The following is a 23,230-nucleotide window of genomic DNA, read 5'->3' as shown; positions in this document are numbered from 1 at the left end:
AAATTGACCTAAACACCCTCACATGACTAAAATAACCCCCCCCCCCCCCCAAAAAAAAAGACAAAAATACATAATAAAACCTTCAAAATGATAGAAATACCCATAAATTCTCTAAAATTGTCAAAACCTTTAATATATTTGGCTCAATTCTTTTTCTTTTTTTTTGGGGGGGTAAAATCACACTTTTTACTATATATTTGTGGTCAATTTAATTCAATTTTGATTTTGATTAAATTGCATTAAACACATTACGCCTTTAAGCTTAAACTAGTTTTGCACACAAATTAATGTGACAAGGAATACGCTTGATGTCATATAAACAAGACAAAATAAATTTCTTAATTACTTTTTTTTGTAGCATTAAAAGTTCACATATCATTTTGTAAACCCAATGTAATAAAATTTGTGATATTCTTAGCATTACTTTTTTTTTCAAATGGTTATCTAATTGGCGTGTTATCTTTAAGGCATATAATTGCCAAATTCTAGCACTAAAAAAAGAAGAACAAAGAGTAAAGCCCGAGTCATGAGAACTAACCAGCAGTGCATCTCCAACATTCTGCAACTCAACGTTGTATTTTGTTGAAAACGTTAAGCACTCTGGTTCTTTTCCCACCTTTTGATTTAAAAAAGGCACGAATCTGCAATATTGGTTGGAAGCATGGCTCACAAACAAACTATTAAAATATTTTTTTCATCACCTGCCGTCATTTTCTTCTATCCCTCGATCAGGTGAGAATTCAGAATAAATATATAACAGCATGGATCAGGAGAAAGCGTATAGATCATGGATAGATACAGGAAAATATTTAGATATGCTACTACCACATCATGAGTCACTTATGCACCCTCTCTTGGGAACAGGCTTAGATGCTTGGAACTTTTTAGATTAATCTTCATTAAAAAGGCCCCAAGAAAATCCCAACTTGGAGATTTGAGCCACCCCTTTCTAGTCATCTTTGCAAGACAACACTGTTGATCAGCTCATAGAACCGTAAAACAAAATCGCATTCCTATTATCAACTAGTACAAGTTAAGATATCAATCTACAGATCCATGTATTAGTAATCTAGTATTGCAATTAGTGATTTCCACTCATTTGTCTCCAGTATAGATCAGCTTAACAAGAAATGTGTCTAAGGGGTCCTCTTCAGCTTACTTTGATAAGGCTAGAGATGCAACTGATTCCATCCCCGCATATTTCCTGTATAAACATTGTGTAACTATGCCCCCTTCAGGTCAATAAAACCACTTGGATTTTAATAAAGGTACATGATTTAGTACTATGAGCATTAGATTGACATCAAGACTCAAAATTGACATCACCATCCATAGGAGATACTCATCATTTAAACATCCTAAAGAATTTCAATGTCAGACTTGAAAAGTCTTGAGCATCATAATCAACCCACCGCTCCATTAGGTAATCAAATTCCATTCAAACATCTTATCGCATGGCTTATTTCTTTGTCATTGGTAATTACACACACAGGTGGGTCTTGAACCCAAGACCCCTTCCTCCAACGTGCTCTTACAGGGGGATTAGGTGCCACTTGAACTTGAGTTCATTAGCATCCCTTTGCAAATTTCTCAACCCAATTTTATTCTAGGACCAATGTGAACTCAAGCTGAGAGATATTGCAAATTCAATTTTCAGGCCACCATTTACAATGGTCCATCAATCACAAGACAGTAAATCTACAACTAACTTGGGACATTCACAAACCTGTCTGAAAAACTCAGTTCATGTAGTGATTTTTATTTAGTGACATCATTGGATATAAAATAGCATTAGCCTCAAATTTTGTCTGACTCCAAAAATCATCTCATCACTTTATGCATTTATTGTACAAATATACACAAGCACCGTTATTGTGCATGTCAGTTATTTATTTATTTATTTATTTTGGTGTTTCTTGTGGATGAAGAAAAAGAGTAGAATAATTAAAAAAAATCAAGGAAAAAAAAAAGAAATTTTAATGAAATAGGGTTTAGAATAAATAATATGACGTGGATGTTTTGAAAAGTGGTTAGGTAAAAGAAAAGGTAGTTTCCCATGCTAAAATATACATAAAATTTTCATGTACTCATATGAATGCTCTTAGATTTCTTGGATTTAAATAACCATTTTTGTCAATTATCCAAAAAAGGAGATATATATATATATATATATATATATATATATATGAGGCTGAATTTTTTTTTTTTGGGGTTGAAATATGAGGCTGATAGCATATTAATAAAATAGGGAAAACAAGATTGAGAAAGCAAATTTTATTTATTTAGGGGAGGTAATTGTGATCAAAATTCATTTTATTTTATTATTACCGGAGGATTGGCAACAAGACTTAAAAAAAAAAAAAAACAAAACAAAACAAAACAAAAAAAAAAAATCCTTGTTTATTTTAATTCTCAAAGAAAAGTTAAAAAAATTTAATTAAAAAAACATAAATTTTTTTAAATGTGGTAAATATATAATAATAATAAAAAAAAACATAAAATTGGTTCAGCCAAAGTCCAAGAACAAGAGCAAGAGCTTAAACTGTTAAATAGTGGCGTTTAGCAATATCTGAATTTTAGATCCTGGAAACCTCCTATTAGAAAGAAAAGAAAGTGGTTAGGCATTTCTTTAGCAAAGAAGTTTCCTTGAAGATAGCCAGATTTTTAGGCTTGGACATGTCCTCTTTCTAGAGGTTTGCTGAATCTCATTTTGTTCGACTCATTGCTTAGGTCATGAAAAGTCCCTACCTTGTGTGAACATGGAATCATCTCTTCTTTCCTCTGATTTAAGATAGGTTGACCCCAAGATTATTCAAACAAATGGTCAAACCTTTTCTTTAAAATAAATGAAAGTGTGATAAACATAACTGTAAGGACACGATTTGCGTTAAACCACAATAGGGTTGGGCTCGCACGTAAATGGACCCATACAATATCATTTGTAGAGAGTGGGATCGAAAGGCTAAGTCATGTTTACTCGGCTGTGGTTTTGTTAAGTTGTTCAGGCATGATTTAGAGGTGTTCACCCCTTTTTGGTCCTTTTCTTTTCGGAAGGATCCCCCTTATTAGTTTACTTTTCCTTTTATATTAGTCTACGTTTGTTGTCCCTCGTCCACGTGTAGGGTCGATCTTTCCGGGACAGATATCTGTCCCATCAATCTAATCCCGAAATTGTTGGAGATGATCAATAAAGCCTAAAAATCCGGTTCTGTTGGGTGCAGTGTCATATCAGTGAAGGGTATTAAGGACAATTGCCCCAAGATATTTTCTGATCTCTCAAGTTAGCTTGTAGGCCACTCTCATCCATGAGATTTCGGGCCTGCCGAGGACTAAGCTGTCCTCGGCTGTATCTTCGGGCCACTTTGGGCTTCTTATTTTTGAGCTTGGGCCCTGGCCTCCTTCAGTGTGGACCTGTAGACTCCCCATAAGCGAGCGGGCCGGGCCCATAAACTATTGGGCCCCACAATAACTATTCGGTATTATATTATTCAGGTCTATTTGAGATCCACTTATTTTGCTGAAACTGAAATTTTTTATTGAATGTATGGTAGATAAATATAAAAATTAGCTGAAATAGTGCAGTATGACTCATGAATAGTACCAAAAAATACATAAGGACCATGAATAATACCCAAGAATAGATTCCAAATCTATCAAACAAGCAAATCTTGTTTATATAACATGTATTTATTGTAGAATCAAAATTGACTCTCAAAAATAATGAATAATACCCATGAATAGATTCCAAATCTATCAAAAAATAAATCCTATTTATATCGCATGTGTTTATCGTAGAATCAAAATTGGCTCTCAAAAATAATATTTATTATAGGATGATTAAAATTAAACTTCTAATTTTATCATTTTAAAATATATTCTTTTTGGCAATTTTTTTTTTTTATAATTTTCATTAGCCATTCTTTTAGCTGTTTGTATTCCTTCATAATTATATATAAGCAAAAATACTATTTTAGTCTTTATATTTTGAGGTTACATTCAATTTGGTTCATATATTTTGGTAACAATCAATCTGGTCCCTATTATTTTTAACTTATAGTCAATTTGATTTCTACTGTCAACTCACTAACACAAAATGCATATGTAGCAAATGATTTACACTATAAGAATGTCTAATATTAAAATATTAAATGAGATTCTAATGTGCCTAAATTTGAGTGGGCACATCATTGCTTAGATGGCAAAATAATTAAAAGTCATGTCAACTTTTAAAAATATTTTTCTTCTATTTAACATTTTTTTCTATTATTATTTTTTTTCCAATTTCTTTAACCAAGCAAAATTTCATCTTATTTTCTTACATTGTTCTTCCCAAAACCCAGATTCTGCAGCTGTTAACCAAACATAATTTCATTTTTATTCTGCCCTTGCAATTTTTTTGTAATTAAACAATAATCTAGTCCAACAATCACAAATCAACACAGATCACATTATTTCTAACCACAATAAATCTTTATAAAATAAAAAATAAAAAAAAGGCACAAAATTGTAAATCTAACTTTAATTTCACTACACCCGGAGTAAAAAAGAACCCAAAATCACTACACCTACAGCTAAAATACCCAAAAAAAAAAAAAAAAAAAAACCAATAAAACCCCAACTGATCTGTTTACCACTTGCTCCACCCCATCCGACTCTATGTCCACTCTCTCCATCTCTTGTGGACCGAAATTCTCTCAAAGGATTTTCATTTTTGAAAATACATGAATTATCAAGGAAATCATTGCTTTCTAGAAGATCCATGTATCCATTTTGCCAATTGAAAACTATATTGCAAATCACATGGTGAGGGCATCAGAGAATATAAGAGAGAGACAGAGAAGCATCTGCCTCTCGACCAAGAAGATATTGAAACCAGAAAGCGTGATGCAACCATGCAGGGAAGGGAGAAACCAACATAGAGGATGAAGAAGATGACAAAGAGGAAGTGAAAGGGATGAGTGTACTAGTGTAGTAGAAGAGCTCAAAACATTTTACATCTTATGTGAGGAAGGATGCTCTTTGCCAGCATGATCAATCAAATGAGCAAAGCGATCTCTCCACCCAAATTTGCTATCATAAAAATTCCAATTCAACATCTACAAAAGATAAGAGTGAAAAAAAAAAGGGTTAGAGAATAAATGGAATTTGGTTTTGTTAAAGAAATTTTAAGAAATTTGTTAAAGAAAAGAAAAATATTTTTAAAAGCTTATGTGGCTTTTTTTTCATCTATGCACCAATGTGGCCACTAAAATTTTGACACATTAGCATCTCATTTAAAATTTAATAGAGTTCAACTATCTCATAACTGAATATTTGAATTGTCTCTCTATGAATGGTGACGCATTAGTTTGTAAGCTTAATGTAGTAAAACTTGTAGTATTTTTAGCACTACTCATCTTTTAATATTAAGTATGCCAACAACAAAAACCATTTACTTCATAGGCATTTTTAGTGAGTTGGTAAGAGGGACCAAAACCAAATTAATTATTTCGCCAAAATGGTATTTTTGCATTATATATTTCAATTGAAAAATGTTCTAATTCAGTAATTTGTTCCAATCAAATAAATAGGCAAAAATTATAGCACCGCAATCTATTTCACACATTTTGTTATAATTATTATAAGTTGGTAGAGTATGACAAATTACTTTATAATCTGTTTGGATTGAGGGGAGGAAGAAGGAATAGAGTAGAATTTGTCTAAAATTAGCCATTTTCAGCTAACTTTACTCTACTCTCCTCCATTCCTCCCTTAATCCAAATAGATCCTTAAAGTCATGTTAACGAATGCCCTTAAAGTAATTATTAATAAATCATAATAGAAAATTTTGACACCACTTTTACAAAAAGGGATATGCTAACGAGTGTACTTAGGGCATTGGTTAATAATCCATTTAAAGAAAGTTTTTATGAAAAATGAAAAAAAAAAGGTAATTAATATTTTGATATTTTTTTCATTTCCCATAAAAATTGTATTAAAACTTTTCTAAAATGGATTATTAATGAGTGCCCTAAGAACACTCGTTAGCATGACCCTTATAAAAAAATATAAAAAACAGCCAACAACATTTATTATTTTATCAAATTTTTAATAAAATATTTCTAAAAATAGTTACTAAACTAATGAACCTTGGACTCTTGGAAAATTTGATACTACTTTTACAAAAAATATATATATAAAAAAACAGCTAATAATATTTATTATTTTATTAAATTTTTAATAAAATATTTATAAAATTAGTTACTAAACTAATGAAACCTGGGACACTATTTCTCAAAAAAAAAAAAAAAAAAAAAAGTAATACAACTACTTTTTCTCGGAAGTTGTGTTGCTATCAATCTTCCTTTTTTTTTTTTTTTTTTTTTTTTTTTTTTTTTTTTTTTTTTTTTTTTTTTTTTTTTTTTTTTTATATACAATGTTGAGAGTTAACCATTTAACTTAAGCAACTTTTTTTTTTTTTTTTTGCTCAAAAAAAACTTTTTTTTTTTATAGGATTTAACGTAAGCAACTTCGTCATACAAATAAGAGTACAACGTTTGGAAAAGGAAAAGCCACTGAGGGCCTTCAAAAAAAAATCTGACAATAAAAGTTACGGACTGAGAGACTGTTTAGATACAGTTGTAAACTGAAAATTGAAACTGAAAATTAAAAAATACTGTAATAAAATAATTTTTAAATGTGTAAATAGTATCGTGAGACCCATTTTTAATAAAAAAGTTACTGAAAAGTGAAATTTGTGGGTCTATGAACAATACACGGTGTGCACTGATTAGCTGAAAATTATTTTACAAGTCAAACTTTGCGGCTACGGTTCATGAACAATGCATGAACAGTAGCCGTAACAGTAAAATTTGTCCCAAAATGCATGGAAAAAAAAAAAAAAAAAACAGAAAAATGCAAACACAAACGTATCAGTCGGACCCAAACGCACACTAAGTCTTGGGTGGGGTTTGTAGATACATATGGCGTTGGCGTTTTCTTGAGTTTTGCATTTTCCTTTTTTTTTTTGGGCACGCATTTAAGGAGATAGTGTGGTTAATGTAGTCGTACTATTTGACTTTTTAACTCTTTTCAACATATTAGTGGGTCCCGTAAACAGTATACAGGACCCAGAAATCTCAATTTTCAGCAATTTTTTCCTTAAAAATAGGTCTCTCGATACTATTCACACATTTAAAAATTATTTTACTACAGTGTTTTCAGTTTTTTAGTTTTCAGTTTCAGTAAAATAAGTTCTATCTAAACGGACGTTTAGTATGTGTTTGGGAACTGAGTCTGCGTTTCACGTTTTCCACTTTTTTTCCCCCGCGCTTGAACAGTAACCTCACATGGGTTCACTATGCAGGGGACAAAAATTACTGTTTATTACTGTTCACAACACTGTTCACGTACTAAAAAATATTAAAAATGGGTCCCACGGTACTATTCACACATTTAAAAATTATTTTGCTACAATGTTTTCAATTTTCAGTTTCAGCAACAATAAGTTCAATCCAAACGGACCCTTAGTGTGCGTTCCCAAATGCACATTTTGCATTTCAGCTGTTTTTTTTTTTTTTTTTTTTTAGTCAAAATGTTTGACTTTTCCCATAAACAGTATACAATATGCACTATTTACGGATCCACAAATTTCACTTTTTAGTAATTTTTTTATTAAAAATGAGTCTGTATTATTCACACCTTTAAAAATTATTTTCTTATAGTGTTTTTCAGTTTTCAACTGTATCCAAAGGGACTCAATAAAAACTTGTACTGTTTTTTTTTTAAGGGATAAAAGCTTTTTTCGTCCTTACATTTTCACACGATTCTCATTTTGATCCTTAACTTTTTTTTTCACCGCTTTTAGTTCCTAACCTGAAAAACGCGTCTCGTTTTAGTCCCTGACGTTACATCAGAGACGGAAATTGCACAGCTGACAAACGGAAAAAATTAAAAATATTAAAATAATACACTCTGTGTCCACGTGGCTTTCCATGTCAGCCTCAAAATTAAAAAATTAATTTATTAATTCTAACTAAATTAAAAAATTAAAAACTCTCATAAAAAAAAATCAAAAACAAATTTAACTAAACCCAGCAAGAACAACAAAACCCAGCAAGAACTAAACCCAGAAATAAAAACTAAACCCAGCAAAAACAAGATCAACAAAACACAAACCTAGCAAATTTAAAACCCAAAATTTTTTTTGAATATGGGTTTGAATTTAATTTTTTGAGTTTTAAATTTGCTGGGTTTGTGTTTGAATATGGGTTTGAATTTAATCTTTTCCTTTATTTGCAGAGAGCCACATTCCTCGTCGGTCATCCTCAAAAACTCGACTTTTTTCATTTGTGTTGTTTCACACCCACGTTGTTTTTGTTTTTTATTTTTATTTTTTTTAATATTCAAAAGCAAATCAATCCCTTTCTCTTATTCTTTGTTTTCAATGAAATGAAACTCAACTCAATTTTTGCTCAGATCCATGGAAGAGAAAACCCACAAGCTTTCTCTCTAAATACTCCAATGCCCAGATCTATTATTATCTCCTTCCATTTATACTAAACCTCACCGTTTTCTGATTACTCACTGAAAATATATTTATAAAAAAAATAAAAAAAATAAAAATTCAATCTTCTTTTTGGTTGTTGTTGAAGGCAAATTCAGAGCCGTCGGATCAAGACCCATCAACGAAAATGAAAGGTACAAGTAGATTCTTCACGATCGGGCTCGTCGCAGCATGGTACTCCTCCAACATTGGAGTCCTATTGCTAAACAAGTACTTGCTGAGCAATTACGGGCTCAAGTACCCGATCTTTTTGACCATGTGTCACATGACGGCTTGCTCGTTGCTCAGCTAAATGGCAATCGCGTGGATGAAGATGGTGCCTACACAGACGATTCGGTCCCAGGTTCAGTTCTTTAAGATCGCGGCGCTGAGCCTCGTGTTTTGCGTGTCGGTTGTGTTCGGGAACATATCGCTCCGTTTCTTGCCCGTCTCGTTCAACCAGGCTATTGGAGTATGTAGAGAGAAAGCTTGTGGATTTTCTCTTCCATGGATCTGAGCAAAAATTGAGTTGAGTTTCATTTCATTGAAAACAAAGAATAAGAGAAAGGGATTGATTTGCTTTTGAATATTAAAAATAAAAAAAAATAAAAACAAAAACAACATGGGTGTGAAACAAAACAAATGAAAAAGGTCGAGTTTTTGAGGATGACCGACGAGGAATGTGGCTCTCTGCAAATATGGGTTTGAATTTAATTTTTTGAGTTTTAAATTTGCTATGTTTGTGTTTTGTTGATCTTGTTTTTGCTGGGTTTTAAATTTGTTGTTCTTGTTGGGTTTAGTTCTTGCTAGGTTTTGTTGTTCTTGTTGTTCTTGTTGGGTTCGGTTTTAAATTTTTTTTTGAATTTTTTTTTTATGAGAGTTTTTAATTTTTTTATTTAGTTAGAATTAATAAATTAATTTTTTTATTTTGAGGCTGACGTGGAAAGTCACGTGGACACAAGATGTATTATTTTAATTTTTTTAATTTTTTTCATCTGTCAGTTGTGCAATTTCCGTCTCTGATGTAACGTCAGGGACTAAAACAAGATACATTTTTCAGGATAGGGACTAAAAGCGGTGAAAAAAAAGGTTAGGGACCAAAGTGAGAATCGTGTGAAAATGTAAGGACGAAAAAGAGTTTTATCCCTTTTTTTTTATTACCCTTAATTAACATGCATTTTAATATATTATTATTAATGAAAACAAAAAGACCATTAAATCTGAATCTGATGTAACGTCAGGGGCTAAAACGAGACGCGTTTTTCAGGATAGGGACTAAAAACGATAAAAAAAAAAAGTCAGAGACCAAAATGAGAATCGTGTGAAAACGTAAGGACGAAAAAGAGTTTTATCCCTTTTTTTTTTTTATTACCCTTAATTAACATGCATTTTAATATATTATTATTAATGAAAACAAAAAGACCATTAAATCTGAATTTGATGTAACATCAGGGACTAAAACGAGACGCGTTTTTCAACATAGGGACTAAAAGCGGTGAAAAAAAAGTTAGGGACCAAAATGAGAATCGTATGAAAATATAGGGACGAAAAAAAGTTTTATCTTTTTTTTTTTTTTATTACCCTTAATTAACATGCATTTTAATATATTATTGTGGTTACACGATTTTCCTGGCCCAACTCGTATTGATTAGGCCCTGGTCCAAAGCGCAACCCACAATAATTATTTGTAGAGAATGGGTTAAAGAACTTGGCCTCAGTGAAACTAGCAGGTCTAATGCATGTAGTGTACTGTTTGCAGAAAGAAAATAAGAAACTGAAGAAGGATTCCTCAAATCTGATTTTATTTCTTTTCCTTTTTTTCTGATACCGTTCTCCCGTCCCCTTCTTTGAGGGACTCCACTACATTATATATTTTTCTTCTTTTCATCCCAGCTTTACACCTGTTAATCATCCAAGCATCCACTCGAGCACCTGTCCCATCAGACGCCCTCATCAGACCCTTTGTGAGTTGCAGAGGCCAAGGCGGTACTGTTCAGGAGTCTTTTCCTCATTAATGCGGCCAAGAGGGTGGTTGGGGCACAATTAATGTGGTGGTAGCCTTCCGTGAGATATTTTGAATTTAATTCGTTTTATATGTTGGGAAGACGAGCTGAAATGGCTGAGCAGAGTTTCTCGTCTGGGCTTCGCGATGTCCGAGGAGGAATTACTTCTCGGACGGGTTTCCTTCGAGCTGCTGGGATTGGGTAATGCTGCATACGAGGCTTTTCCTCGGACAGGACTCTCCTCGGACGGGCCTGAGTCTGGAATAGCCCATCATTTTTGGGCCGGCCCCCACAATAGCCCCTCAAAACTGCGGTTTTAACCTCCCTCCGAGGAGAAAAGCGGGGTTTTGATATTTGTGAGTGGAGGGAAATAAGGAGATCGTGGGGTGCGCGTGCGGACCGTTACTTTTGACGCGCCACAATTTACGAGGCGTGGCCATTAACTTCTGGAGGCGTTATGTTCCCTTCATCCAACGGCTTGGCGTGGATCGAACGGCCATCGTTTTTTCTCGTATTTTTAGGCAGGGATGATCTTTTCTCTCTCCTCCCTGCTATATAAGACGTCAGCGGGGTTCAGTTTCTTCTTTCATCTGCACTTCTCAAACCCCAAAAGACTCCAGAGAACTCCACCGAATCCCAGAGACATACGAACATTTGCGTCCGTTATGCCGCCGTAGTCGTTTTTGTGAGGCGCTTCTTCCAAGAGAGATTTCCAGGCGTCCCCTTGAGCGTTTTGTGAAGGTACCAGTACATTTCGCTTTTCTCACCGTTTCAATTTCCTCCTCGGACTCTACTTTTCTTTTCAGTCTTTACTTTCATTTCCTCAGTTCGGTTCAGATGGGTAGATTCGAAAAATTAGTAAAAACTCCTGCCGCTATGGAAGCTTTTAGGGCTAAATACCACATTCCCCCGAGGGTTGGGCTGCGGCACTGTCCTCTTGAAGGAATATTGACCGATAGAGTTGAGGGAGAAGTCGTTATCCCCATGATTGCTTTCATAGAGGGAGGGATGACACTTCCCATGCGCAGGATCACAAGGGAATACCTGTTCAACCATAGGTTGACGCCGTATCAGTGTGCCCCAAATATGTTCAAGATACTAGGCTGTGTAGATGTCTTAAACGAGCGGATGAATCTAGGCCTCACTTGGCACGATGTGGCTTATTTGTACGAATGCCACCGCCTCGGGGATGATGGGTATTATCTTAAATCCCGGAACGAGGACGTTAGGTTGATCTCTTGTCTTCCAGTTTCCAATAAGACCGTGAAGAATGACTTCCTCATTGCTTCTGGGGAGTGGTTCGACGGTATTCACTGTCCAACTCGGGTAGGAAACCCAGGTGCGGCGCTTTTAGGATTAATCCTTTTTGGGGAAAGGACTTAGTGTTGAGGGGTTATTTTTATTTATTTATTTTTTTTCTCTGGCTTTCTTTGTAATTGGAAAATTTCATGATCTGACCTCACTTTTCTTGGTTTGTTTACAGACAAAGGTCACGTTGCTCCTCGGATAAGATTTGTGAACGTGCCAGCGCTAAACTATCTTCTCACGTCGGAGATTTACGTTACCGGGGACGGACAGTTGCGTGCGGCCCATCTGGTTTTGGGCTATCAACCTCTGAGCAGCGCTTTCCAGGCAATCGGTCACGCTATAAGGGCTGGCAGCCCAAGGCTAGCCAGAATTGACGTGTCCCGGGATGGATTCCTAGCTGACCACGATTTGCCACCAGTTGTGTTGCCAGGTGTCAGAAATCCCTACTTAGCGGAGCAGTTACCTTCGGTAAACGAGCCTGGTGCTGCTGTTTTGGTTGAAGAAGAGGCTGAATCATCTCGTCTTTCCCTTGAAGAGGAGATAGATAAGTTTTACTTCAAGGAGGAAATTCAGCAAAACCCCTTGGTGGAGTCTTCTAATCCCGAAGTAGAGCAGGACCATCATTCCGCAGTTGGTGTTCCCTCAATTGTTATCTACTCGGACGATACTTCAGACGAAGAGGTAGAGCCCATGGCAGGAAAGGGAAAGTCTCTAAAGGAGCTGATGACCTCTCGGGGGAAAGGTCAGTCATCAAAGGTTCAGCCATCGAAGGGACCAAGTCCATCAAAGGTCAAAACCCTTCCCCCTGTGGTTCCCCAGGGCGTCTCGGACCCTGGCCTTAAGGTTATCCCGGACCTGAAGAAGAAGAGGCCGGTGGACACGCCTGAGGAAGGCGAGGTAGCTGTCCAGCCGACCAAGCAGCAGAAAACCACACGGGCGCCGAGGAGCAGAAGGGGCACCTCCTCGGACAGCAGGGATGAGGGGAACCTTGCTGAAGTGCGCACTTCCCCTCGTCCATGGGACCCAAAGTTGGAGCTGGATGGGCTCGCCATTCCTTACACCGCTTCGGTCCGAGAGTATAATCGTGGCCGGGCAGGGTACGTGGCGGAGGCCTTAGAGCAGCCCCTACTTCTTCCTCGGGACATGGAGGCCTACAGGCGGTGCACTCAGTCCGAGCTCTTCCTATCCCTTAAAAGGGATCTCGCGCTGGTAAGTAATCCTTTTACTGCTTTGTCCATTTACTTGCTCCTGTTAGATTATATATTTTTCTTTTAAGGACACTCTTGCTTTGTCTGCAGATTACTCAGCAGGTCTTCGTGGCTGAGGAGTTTTGCCGTAATAGCCGCAATCTGGCTGAGGCTGAGACCCAGGCTCGGACAGAGGTGGAGAAAGCCTTGGGGTCCCTCAAGCATGATCACATTAAACTCACGGCTGAGTTCAAGGATTCGGAGAACCGACGTAAAAGTGCAGAGGCTGGCTTGAAGAGTGCCGAGGATCAGGCGGAGGACCAGCGCAAACAACTGTACACGGCTCAGCTTAACCTTAACACCGAGAGGCAGGCAGTGCAGGACCTCAAAACTGCCCTGCAAAAAGTAGAGGATGAGCTGAGGCGGGTAAAGGAGGATGCTCAGCTGATCCGAGAGGCAACAGAGGCCGAGAAGGAGGTCGCTCGACAGCTTGGGGCCGAAGAGACGGAGGCCAGGCTATCTGAGGAGATTCCCGAGGTATGCAGGGATTACTGCAGTATTTCATGGGCTCATGCTCTTGATGCTGTAGGAGTTCCTGCGGATTCGGCACTAAGATTGCCCGAGAGCATCTTCTATCCTCCGGAGATCCGAGCTAACCCTGATGAAGCCCAAGTCGCTTCGGAGCAAGACCTGGCGGTGCCTGATGCCGTCCTTGTGCCTAATGTGGCTAAGGATCCTGCCACAGACTCTACCATTGAGGTTCCTCCTCCTCAGCCCGAGCAGAAAGAAGATTCTCCCGCTAAGGCTTAGCCCCACTTTTTTTTTTTTTTTTTTTTTTTTTAATTAGAGTTGTCTTGTTTTTTCATTCTTTTGTAAGGACTTCTCTTTTTAATGTACTCGGAATATTAATATAAAATGTTCGTTTTGCTTACTAAGAAGGTATGTCAATAGCGTTTTTTTTTTTTTTTTTAAACATTTGCAACAAGGTAGATACAAGCAAACGGTCAAAATGAAAATGGGTTTTTGGGGTTGCTCATTTGGGGGTCGCGATGGTGCTAGACTGTGCGCATGTATTAAAAGTGATTTCCTTTAAGTAATAATCTCCCAATCTATCACAAGTAATAATCTCCCCAAAAGTCTGTGGTCCGAGGAGCCAGGCAGGACTTAGGTTCTGCTTAAAACTATGACTTGTCATGAGTAATAATTTCCCCTAGAGTCTGTGGTCCGAGGAGCCATGCAGGACTTAGGTTCTGTTTAAAACTATGAGCTGTCATGAGTAATAACTTCCCCAAAAGTCTGTGGTCCGAGGAGCCATGCAGGACTTTGGTTTTGTTTAAAACTTATAAATAGTTGGCTTAAGTAACAATTTCCCCCAAGTCTGTGGTCCGAGGAGCCACGCAGGACTTGGGTTCTGTTTAAAACTTATAAATAATCGGCTTAAGTGTTAATTTCCCCCAAGTCTGTGGTCCGAGGAGCCATGCAGGACTTGGGTTCTGTTTAAAGCTTATAAATAATTGTAATGTAGACTGGCAAGCGGCAAATAATCATGAAAGAGAACGTATGCTAAGCCATTCTTATTAATAATAGTACTTCCTGAGGTTATTTACATTCCATGGTCGAGGTACAGCTTTTTCATCCAAATCTTCTAGGTAGTAAGCGCCTATTCCGGCCACGGATGTGACACGGTATGGTCCTTCCCAATTGGGCCCCAACTTGCCCCAAGAGGGGTTCTCTGCGCTGCCAAGAATCTTCCTCATCACGAGATCACCTGGGCCCAGAGGCCGCAGTTTGACGTTAGCATCATACCCTTGTCTTAGCTTCTGGTGATAATAGGCCATGTGAATCGTGGCCTTCTCCCTCCTTTCCTCGGCTAGGTCCAGACTTCTTCCTAGCAACTCATCGTTATCACTTGGCGTAAACGAGCTAGACCTCAACGTGGGGAAATTGTTCTCGATCGGAAGCACAGCCTCAGCCCCGTAAGTCATTGAGAAGGGGGTCTCACCGGTGGAACGCCGCGGCGTTGTCCGATAGGTCCATAAGACGTGCAGTAGTTCTTCTACCCATCTCCCCTTTGACTCATCCAATCTTTTCTTCAATCCGTTCACTATGACCTTATTTACGGCCTCGACTTGCCCATTTCCTTGGGGGTATGCGGGGGTGGAATATCGATTAATGATCCCAAACTCACGGCAATACTCCCTAAAATTCTTGCTGTCAAACTGAAGACCATTGTCGGAAATGAGTGTTCTCGGAGTTCCGAAGCGGGTGATAATGTTCTTCCAGATGAATTTCTGGGCGTCCACGTCCCTGATGTTGGCCAAAGGCTCAGCCTCCACCCATTTAGTGAAGTAATCGGTTCCGACTATTATGTATCGCTTGTTCCCCGCAGCCTTGGGGAAAGGTCCGACAATATCAAGACCCCATTGCGCGAACGGCCATGGACTGGAGAGTGGGTTGAGAACCCCTCCGGGTTGGTGGATATTCGGAGCAAATCTTTGGCACTGATCGCACTTCTGGGCGTATTCCTGGGCCTGTCTCTGCATGTTCGGCCACTAGTATCCTTGAGTGAGTGCCCTGTGCGCCAGTGATCTTCCTCCGGTGTGACTTCCACATATTCCCTCATGCAACTCTTCAAGAAGAGACTCGGACTCTTCTGGATGTACGCAGAGCAGGTACGGTCCAGAGTAGGAGCGCTGATAAAGTTTGCGGTCCTCTGATAGCCAAAAACGAGGAGCATTTCTACGTATCTTCTCGGCTTCTAGTCTTTCTTCCGGTAGGATCTCATCTTGGAGGAAATCCCTTAGGGGGTCCATCCAACTAGGGCTCTGTCTTATCTGATGGACTTGGGTCGGGTTTCCACTGATGGGACTGGCCTTAACTAGATCTTCGACTAGGATCACTCGTGGCAGATTACGTGCCGAGGACGTGGCAAGAGTGGCAGCGAGTCTGCATGAGTGTTTACGCTCCTGGAGATGTGCGTTAAACTGAAGGATTCAAAGCTCTCCTGTAGCCGTTTGACTTGTCCCAGATACTATTGCATCCTAGTATCTCGAGCTTCCAGCTCTCCCATCACTTGTCCGACCACTAATCTGGAGTCCGAGAAGGCTTCTATTACTCTTCCACCCAGCCTTTGAACCATTGCCATTCCTTGAAGTAAGGCTTCGTATTCGGCCTCATTGTTCGTAGCCGAGAATCCGAGTCTTAATGACTTTTCAATGACAGTGCCGTCTGGCGATATTAAAACTATCCCAACTCCTGATCCTCTCTGGTTGGCCGCGCCATCCACGTAGACCTTCCAATGCATGGTCTCCCCGGCCGAAATCGCGCCAACCAGTTTTCCGCCCAGGTCTTTCTTCTCGGTCAGCGTTTCTATAGAGGGCTCAGCAAACTCTGCTACCAAGTCCGCGAGGACCTGTCCTTTAACGGAGGGTCTGGGCATATATTTAATATCAAAAGCCCCCAGAAGAGCACTCCACATTGCGATCCTTCCTGTGTAGTCAGCACTTCGAAGCACGGCTCGAAGTGGAAGCTGAGTCAGGACGATGACCGTGTGCGCCTGAAAGTAATGAGGAAGCTTCCGGGTTGCATGCACTATCGCCAAAATTGCCTTCTCTAAGGGTAGGTATCGCACCTCGGCTTCATGTAGTGACTTGCTCACATAGTACACCGGTCGCTGCACCCCATTATCATCCCGTATTAATACCAAGCTTACGGCGTGGGGAGCTACGGCGATGTAGGCAAACAGCACCTCGTCTGCCTCCGAACTGGACATGATGGGTGGTCGGGACAGGTAGTCCTTAAGCTGCTGGAAAGCCTGAACGCAATCCTCCGACCACTTAAACTCTTTCCACTTGTTTATCAGGAGGTAAAAAGGTCGACATCGATCCGCCGATCGTGATATGAACCAGCTTAATGCCGCAATCATGCTAGTGAGCTTCTGCACTTCCTTCGGGTTCCGAGGAGTCTGTAGACTGTTAATGGCTTTGATTTGGTCAGGACTTACTTCTATCCCTCTATGGGTAACCATGTACCCTAGGAATTTCCCAGACCCGACCCCGAATGAACATTTGGAGGCATTCAACCGCAACCGGTGCTCCCTTAAGATAGCGAAGACTGTTCCAAGGTCTTGCACGTGCTCGGACACCCTTTTACTCTTCACAACCATATCGTCTATATACACCTCAATGATCTTGCCCAGTTGCGGCTCGAACATCCGAGTCATCATCCTTTGGTAGGTTGAGCCCGCGTTCTTTAGCCCGAATGGCATTACCTTATAATGATAATTTCCGATGGGCGTCATGAAAGCCGTTTTCTCTTGGTCCTCTAGCGCAAGGGGTATCTGATGATAGCCCTGGAAGGCGTCCAGGAAGCTCATTCGAGGGTGTCCCACGGTTGCATCCACCAATCGATCAATTTTAGGTAGGGGGAATGGGTCCTTGGGGCACGCCTTGTTCAGGTCCGTGAAGTCCACGCAGACCCTCCACTTCCCCGTCTTTTTCTTCACCACCACTGTGTTCGCCAACCATTCTGGATAAAAGACCTCTTTGATAGCCCCTGCTCTTTTCAACTTGGCCACTTCGTCTCTTACGGCACCAGCGTGCTCCTTTGAAGGGCGTCGGGGTGGTTGCTTCCTCGGAGTGGAAGAGGGGTTGACGTTCAGGTGGTGGCATATGAGGCTGGGATCAACTCCAGGGGCATCATAGGCGTCCCAAGCGAATACGTCGACATTTTCTCTGAGAAATCTGACCAGTTCCTCCTTTTCCTGAGAGGGCAATTCAGAGCCGACCTGAAAGAACTTCTCCGGGTCATTGCGGACAGCAACCTTATCTAAACCTTCACACCTTATCTCCTCGGCCAGCCCCTCGTCTTGCTTTGCCGAGGAGGTTGGTTGCTATAAGCTCTTTGGGGCCGAGGTCTCGACCAAGGGCCGATGTAAAATGGCAGCCACCACACACTTCCTGGCCACGGCCTGATCTCCTCGGATCTCTTCCACTCGTCCTCTGGAGGGGTATTTCACTTTCTGGTGAAGTGTGGAGGTCACGGCCTCTAGGCTGTGGATCCATGGCCTTGCGACTATCGCGGTGTAGGGTGAATAAGTGTCGACCACGATGAAATTCACCTCCACCACTTCCGCCCCAGTCTGTATGGGCAGTCGGATTTGCCCCTTTGGCGTTACAAGCTTCCTCTCGAAGCTGAGGAGGGGGGAGTCATAAGCTGTCAAGTCTTCTGGCTTCAGATTCAGCCCCTTGTATAGGTCGGGGTACATTATCTCCACCGCACTTCCAGAGTCTACTAATACCCTTTTCACATCGAAACCCCCAATCCGCAAGGTGACCACCAAGGCGTCATCGTGAGGTTGAATTGTTCCTTCCTTATCCTCATCCGAGAATCCTAGTATCAAAGAGCTTCCCTTTTTTATCCTTTTGGGTTCCCTTTGTCTGCCCTCGGAGGGAAGGTGGTCCACGGCCAATACCCTGGGGATGGGTGGCCCAGCTCTTCCTGGTGCAGCGAGGATGACATGTATCGTCCCGGTGGGGGGTCTTAAAGACACGTCCCTTCGAGGCTCTTGTGTCGCTTGGCCGGGATGGCCGCTCGATGGGTGCAGCAGGTGACGTAGCTTTCCTTCTCGGACCAATTGATCCAGGTGATTCCACAAATTCCTGCAGTCCTCAGTAGTATGCCCGTGGTCCTGATGATATTGGCAATCCAAGTTCTGATTACGATTGGCAGGGTTTCCAGCCATCTTTTCCGGCCATCTGAAATAGGGTTCATCCCTTACTTTCTCCAGTACTTGTTGTACCGGCTCTCTGAATACGGCATTCACTGTTTGCGGGGTGCTCTGCCTAGCCTGTCGCGGAAAATCTCTCCTCGGCTGACCAGGATTGTGACGTTCCACTCTGAAATCATTTGCTTTAAAGGGGATGACCTTCTCCTTGCCCTTCCCTTGCAGCTGATCCTCCTCCATTCTCTTGTACTTGTCGATCCTATCCATCAGCTGTTGGACGTCAGTAGCTGGTTTCCCGGTGAGGGATTTCCTTAAGCCATGCCCGGTGGGGAGGCCGCTTGTGAAAGTGCTGATAGCAACGTTATCATGGTTGTCATCTAAATCATTATACACCTCCCAATACCTATCCGAGTACGCTTTCAGGGTTTCTCCTTCGTGCATGGATAAGGACAGTAGCGAACTGAGAGGTCGAGGGACTCTGGTGTTTGTAATGAAACGGGAGCAAAAAGCTTGAGTGAGCTGCTTGTAGGAGCCCACGGAGTTTGTCTTCAGGTTGTTGAACCATCTCATTGCCATCGATCCCAAGCTAGAGGGGAAGATTTTGCACATCAGGGCCTCGTTTTGCGAGTAAATTGCCATCTTTTGATTAAACTGACTCACGTGCTCCACCGGGTCTGCTTTGCCGTGATAAATGGCGAACGCCGGTTGGTTGAAGCGTCCTGGCATCTTAGCCCCTTCGATTCTATTCGTGAAGGGTGATCTTGAAACCTGATCCAACGCCTTCTTCATGGCGTCGCTCCCCGAACCTTTGCTGGACGGGCGCTCATACTTTCGTACAATGCGTGGTTCCCTTTCGTAAGAAAAGGTTTCGCTTAGGGGGGCCCTTGACCTTCGTCTGTAACTCACGTCTTCCAGATTAGAAGACTCGCCTGAGTCAGAGGGAGATCGTCTTCGCTGCGCACGTCGTAACTTCCTTTTTAGGTCATCTATCTCTCGCTGCATGGCCTGGTGACTATTTCGCCTCTGAGACACGTGACTTCCTATCTGGGTATGACTCTGGCTCGTCCGGGTGGTATGCACACTCCCCTCACGATTCCCCCTCCCGCCTGGGTTGGTTGGGTTATTTTGCCTCTAGGACTCGGCAGGTCGTGTTCGTTGGGAGTTAGCTTGGTGAGGATCGTCCTGGTGTGGATCTAGTTCTTCCATGCTTGACTGTTGCACTAGCTGATGCCCTAGCTCTTCCCACAGACGGCGCCAATTGTGGTTACACGATTTTCCTGGCCCAACTCGTATTGATTAGGCCCTGGCCCAAAGCGCAACCCACAATAATTATTTGTAGTGAATGGGTTAAAGAACTTGGCCTCAGTGAAACTAGCAGGTCTAATGCATGTAGTGCACTGTTTGCAGAAAGAAAATAAGAAACTGAAGAAGGATTCCTCAAATCTGATTTTATTTCTTTTCCTTTTTTTCTGATACCGTTCTCCCGTCCCCTTCTTTGAGGGATTCCACTACATTATATATTTTTCTTCTTTTCATCCCAGCCTTACACCTGTTAATCATCCAAGCATCCACTCGAGCACCTGTCCCATCAGACGCCCTCATCAGACCCTTTGTGAGTTGCAGAGGCCAAGGCGGTACTGTTCAGGAGTCTTTTCCTCATTAATGCGGCCAAGAGGGTGGTTGGGGCGCAATTAATGTGGTAGTAGCTTTCCGTGAGATATTTTGAATTTAATTCGTTTTATATGTTGGGAAGACGAGCTGAAATGGCTGAGCAGAGTTTCTCGTCTGGGCTTCGCGATGTCCGAGGAGGAATTACTTCTCGGACGGGTTTCCTTCGAGCTGCTGGGATTGGGTAATGCTGCATACGAGACTTTTCCTCGGACAGGACTCTCCTCGGACGGGCCTGAGTCTGGAATAGCCCATCATTTTTGGGCCGGCCCCCACAATTATTATTAATGAAAAAAAAAAGACCATTAAATCTGAATGCAACTCGTCCCTATAAGTACATATCCATCCACAACCACAAACAATATAACAACGAAAACAAAACAAATATCTGTGACTAAAAGACAAGGTCAACCCAGCCAACCCAAAATCAATTCTGCCATGTTGCTTATTATCATCCTAATTCCTTTACTTTCCCTTCTCTTCTTCTTCTTCTTCTTCTTTCTCAATTCCAATTCCAATTCCAATTCCAAAGTCCCCAAATCCTACCCTCTAGTGGGTTCATTCTTCGCCTTCGTTGCCAACCGAAAGCGCCCACTCCCATGGCTCTCAGGCATCATGCAAGTCTCACCTTCCGCCACCTTTGTTCTCCGACGCAACTACTCCACCCTCCAGGTCTTCTCCGGCAACCCCGCCGTGGTCCAACACATCCTCAAGACCAACTTCTCTAACTACGGAAAAGGCCACGTTATCAATCGAACTCTCACCGACTTTCTTGGCCACGGCATCTTCAACATTGACGGCGACTCCTGGAAGTTCCAAAGACAAGTCTCTAGCCACGAATTCAACACCAAATCTCTCCGCAAGTTCATTGAAACCGTTGTCGACACTGAGCTCTCCGATCGCCTCATCCCCATTCTCTCCTCAGCTGCCAAACAGGGAACTGTCCTTGATTTCCAAGACATTCTTCAAAGGTTTGCTTTTGATAATATTTGTAAGATCGCTTTCGGGTTCGACCCAGCATACTTGTTGCCCTCTCTTCCACAGGCCAAGTTCGCCTTAGCCTTTGAAGACGGTGTCAGGATTAGCAGCGAGAGGTTCTCTGCGGTACACCCAGTCGTCTGGAAATTCAAGAAGTTGTTGAATATTGGGTCAGAAAAGCGTCTCAAAAACGCTATCTCGGAAGTGCGAGAGCTCGCACTGAACATAATCAAAGAAAAGAAGCAGAGGCTGGGAGAGAAAGAGAGCCTCGATTCCGTGGACCTGTTGTCAAGGTTCTTGTGCTCCGGCCATTCGGACGAGAACTTCGTGACAGACATTGTGATCAGCTTTATACTTGCTGGGCGTGACACTACGTCGGCGGCTTTAACATGGTTTTTTTGGCTTCTATGGAAGAACCCAGAGATTGAATCCGAGATTCTAAATGAAATCAATGAAAAATCAGAAGCGCCTGTTTTTGACGAGGTGAAAGACATGGTGTACACACACGCTTCACTGTGTGAAAGCATGAGGCTGTACCCGCCAGTTCCGACTGACTCAAAGGAGGCAGTGAACGACGACGTATTGCCCGGCGGGACAGTGGTGAAGAAGGGGATGAGAGTGACCTACTTTCCATACGCAATGGGGAGGTTGGAGATGCTGTGGGGATCGGACTGGGCAGAGTTCAAGCCAGAGAGGTGGCTGCAGAAGGAGGAAGAATCATGGAAATTCGTGGGGAGAGACCCGTACACATACCCGGTGTTCCAGGCAGGTCCCAGAATTTGTTTGGGGAAGGAAATGGCATTCTTGCAGATGAAGAGGGTTGTGGCTGGGGTTTTAAGGAGGTTTAAGGTGGTGCCAGCTTTTGAAGAAGGTGTAAACCATGAACCGGAGTTTGTTTCGTATTTGACTTCAAAGATGAAAGGTGGGTTTCCGGTGAAGATTGTGGAGAGGGATCATCTTCGTCATGATGAGACTGAGTCCTGAGTGTTATACTGAGCCCATGCCCCCACATGTGCACCCTAGTTTGGTTTTCGCCTTACTTTTTCAACTGCTTTTTTTTTTTTTCTTTTTTTTTTTTTTTTTTTTCAAGTGCTTTTAAGTTTATGAAAACGCAATGTTGATATAACAACCACTGCCCTTTCTATATAGTTTTTTTGGTGATAGGGATAGTATATAAACAAGAAAACTGAAGTTATTGCGTTTATATGATGAATGATTCACTGTGATGTGAAATATGTGCAATCTTTTTCTTGCATAAGCTAAATTGAAAGTTTTTCGTATGTACTCTAAACTTTAAAATTTAATAACCCACACCCTAATTTGGTTTTAATTTTCAATGTTCACCCACCCCATATACATATTTTTGTTAGGTAAAGAATCAAACTCTGATGTAAAGATTGGAATTTTTTTTACAATTACCCATTTGATTTAAAAACATTTATGGACGATTGTGATTGTTATTACGCATTTATGCTCAAGTTGGAATTTTTGTGTTAGATTTTGTTTTTCTATTAATGCTCTTTGAATGTGTCACCAAGTTTTAATGAGGCAGAATCAAAGATATGTATATGTGTTCCTTTCCAAAAAAAAAAAAAAAAAATCAAAGATATGTGTTTAAGATTTAGGGATTTTGTTTGATCTACATTTTTTTTTTTAATATATGCTGATGTGGCAGTACACATGGTAGTCAATGTGGCATAAAAAATAAAGTAATGATATAGACACAAACTATTTTATAACATTTTTACAAACTACTGATATTGTAAAATAGTTTATGTCTATAGCATTACTCTAAAAATTATACTTTATTTTGGTTATTAGTCATGTCAGCATTTTT

At 40.8% G+C, this 23,230-nt stretch overlaps 1 protein-coding gene across 2 annotated transcripts in view; it reads left to right on the top strand.

Moving 5' to 3' along the window:
- The window catches only part of LOC126712985 (cytochrome P450 94A1-like), a 43,891-nt gene extending 21,240 nt beyond the window's left edge, over positions 1-22,651 (top strand). Inside the window, exon 2 of one of the 2 annotated variants that reach the window (XM_050412564.1) lies at positions 22,041-22,651. In XM_050412564.1, the coding sequence (XP_050268521.1) occupies positions 22,041-22,377 (337 nt within the window). In that variant the 3' untranslated portion in view covers positions 22,378-22,651. Of the gene's footprint in view, positions 1-20,945 lie in introns of both variants that reach the window. The other variant, XM_050412565.1, reaches the window with a different exon arrangement.
- The last annotated feature ends 579 nt before the right edge of the window (positions 22,652-23,230 follow it).

The sequence above is a fragment of the Quercus robur genome, chromosome 2 (genome assembly GCF_932294415.1).
Source record: "Quercus robur chromosome 2, dhQueRobu3.1, whole genome shotgun sequence".
NCBI classification, from domain to species: domain Eukaryota; kingdom Viridiplantae; phylum Streptophyta; class Magnoliopsida; order Fagales; family Fagaceae; genus Quercus; species Quercus robur.
Note: the sequence above shows the minus strand (reverse complement) of the source record. Positions and strands in the feature narration are given on the sequence as shown.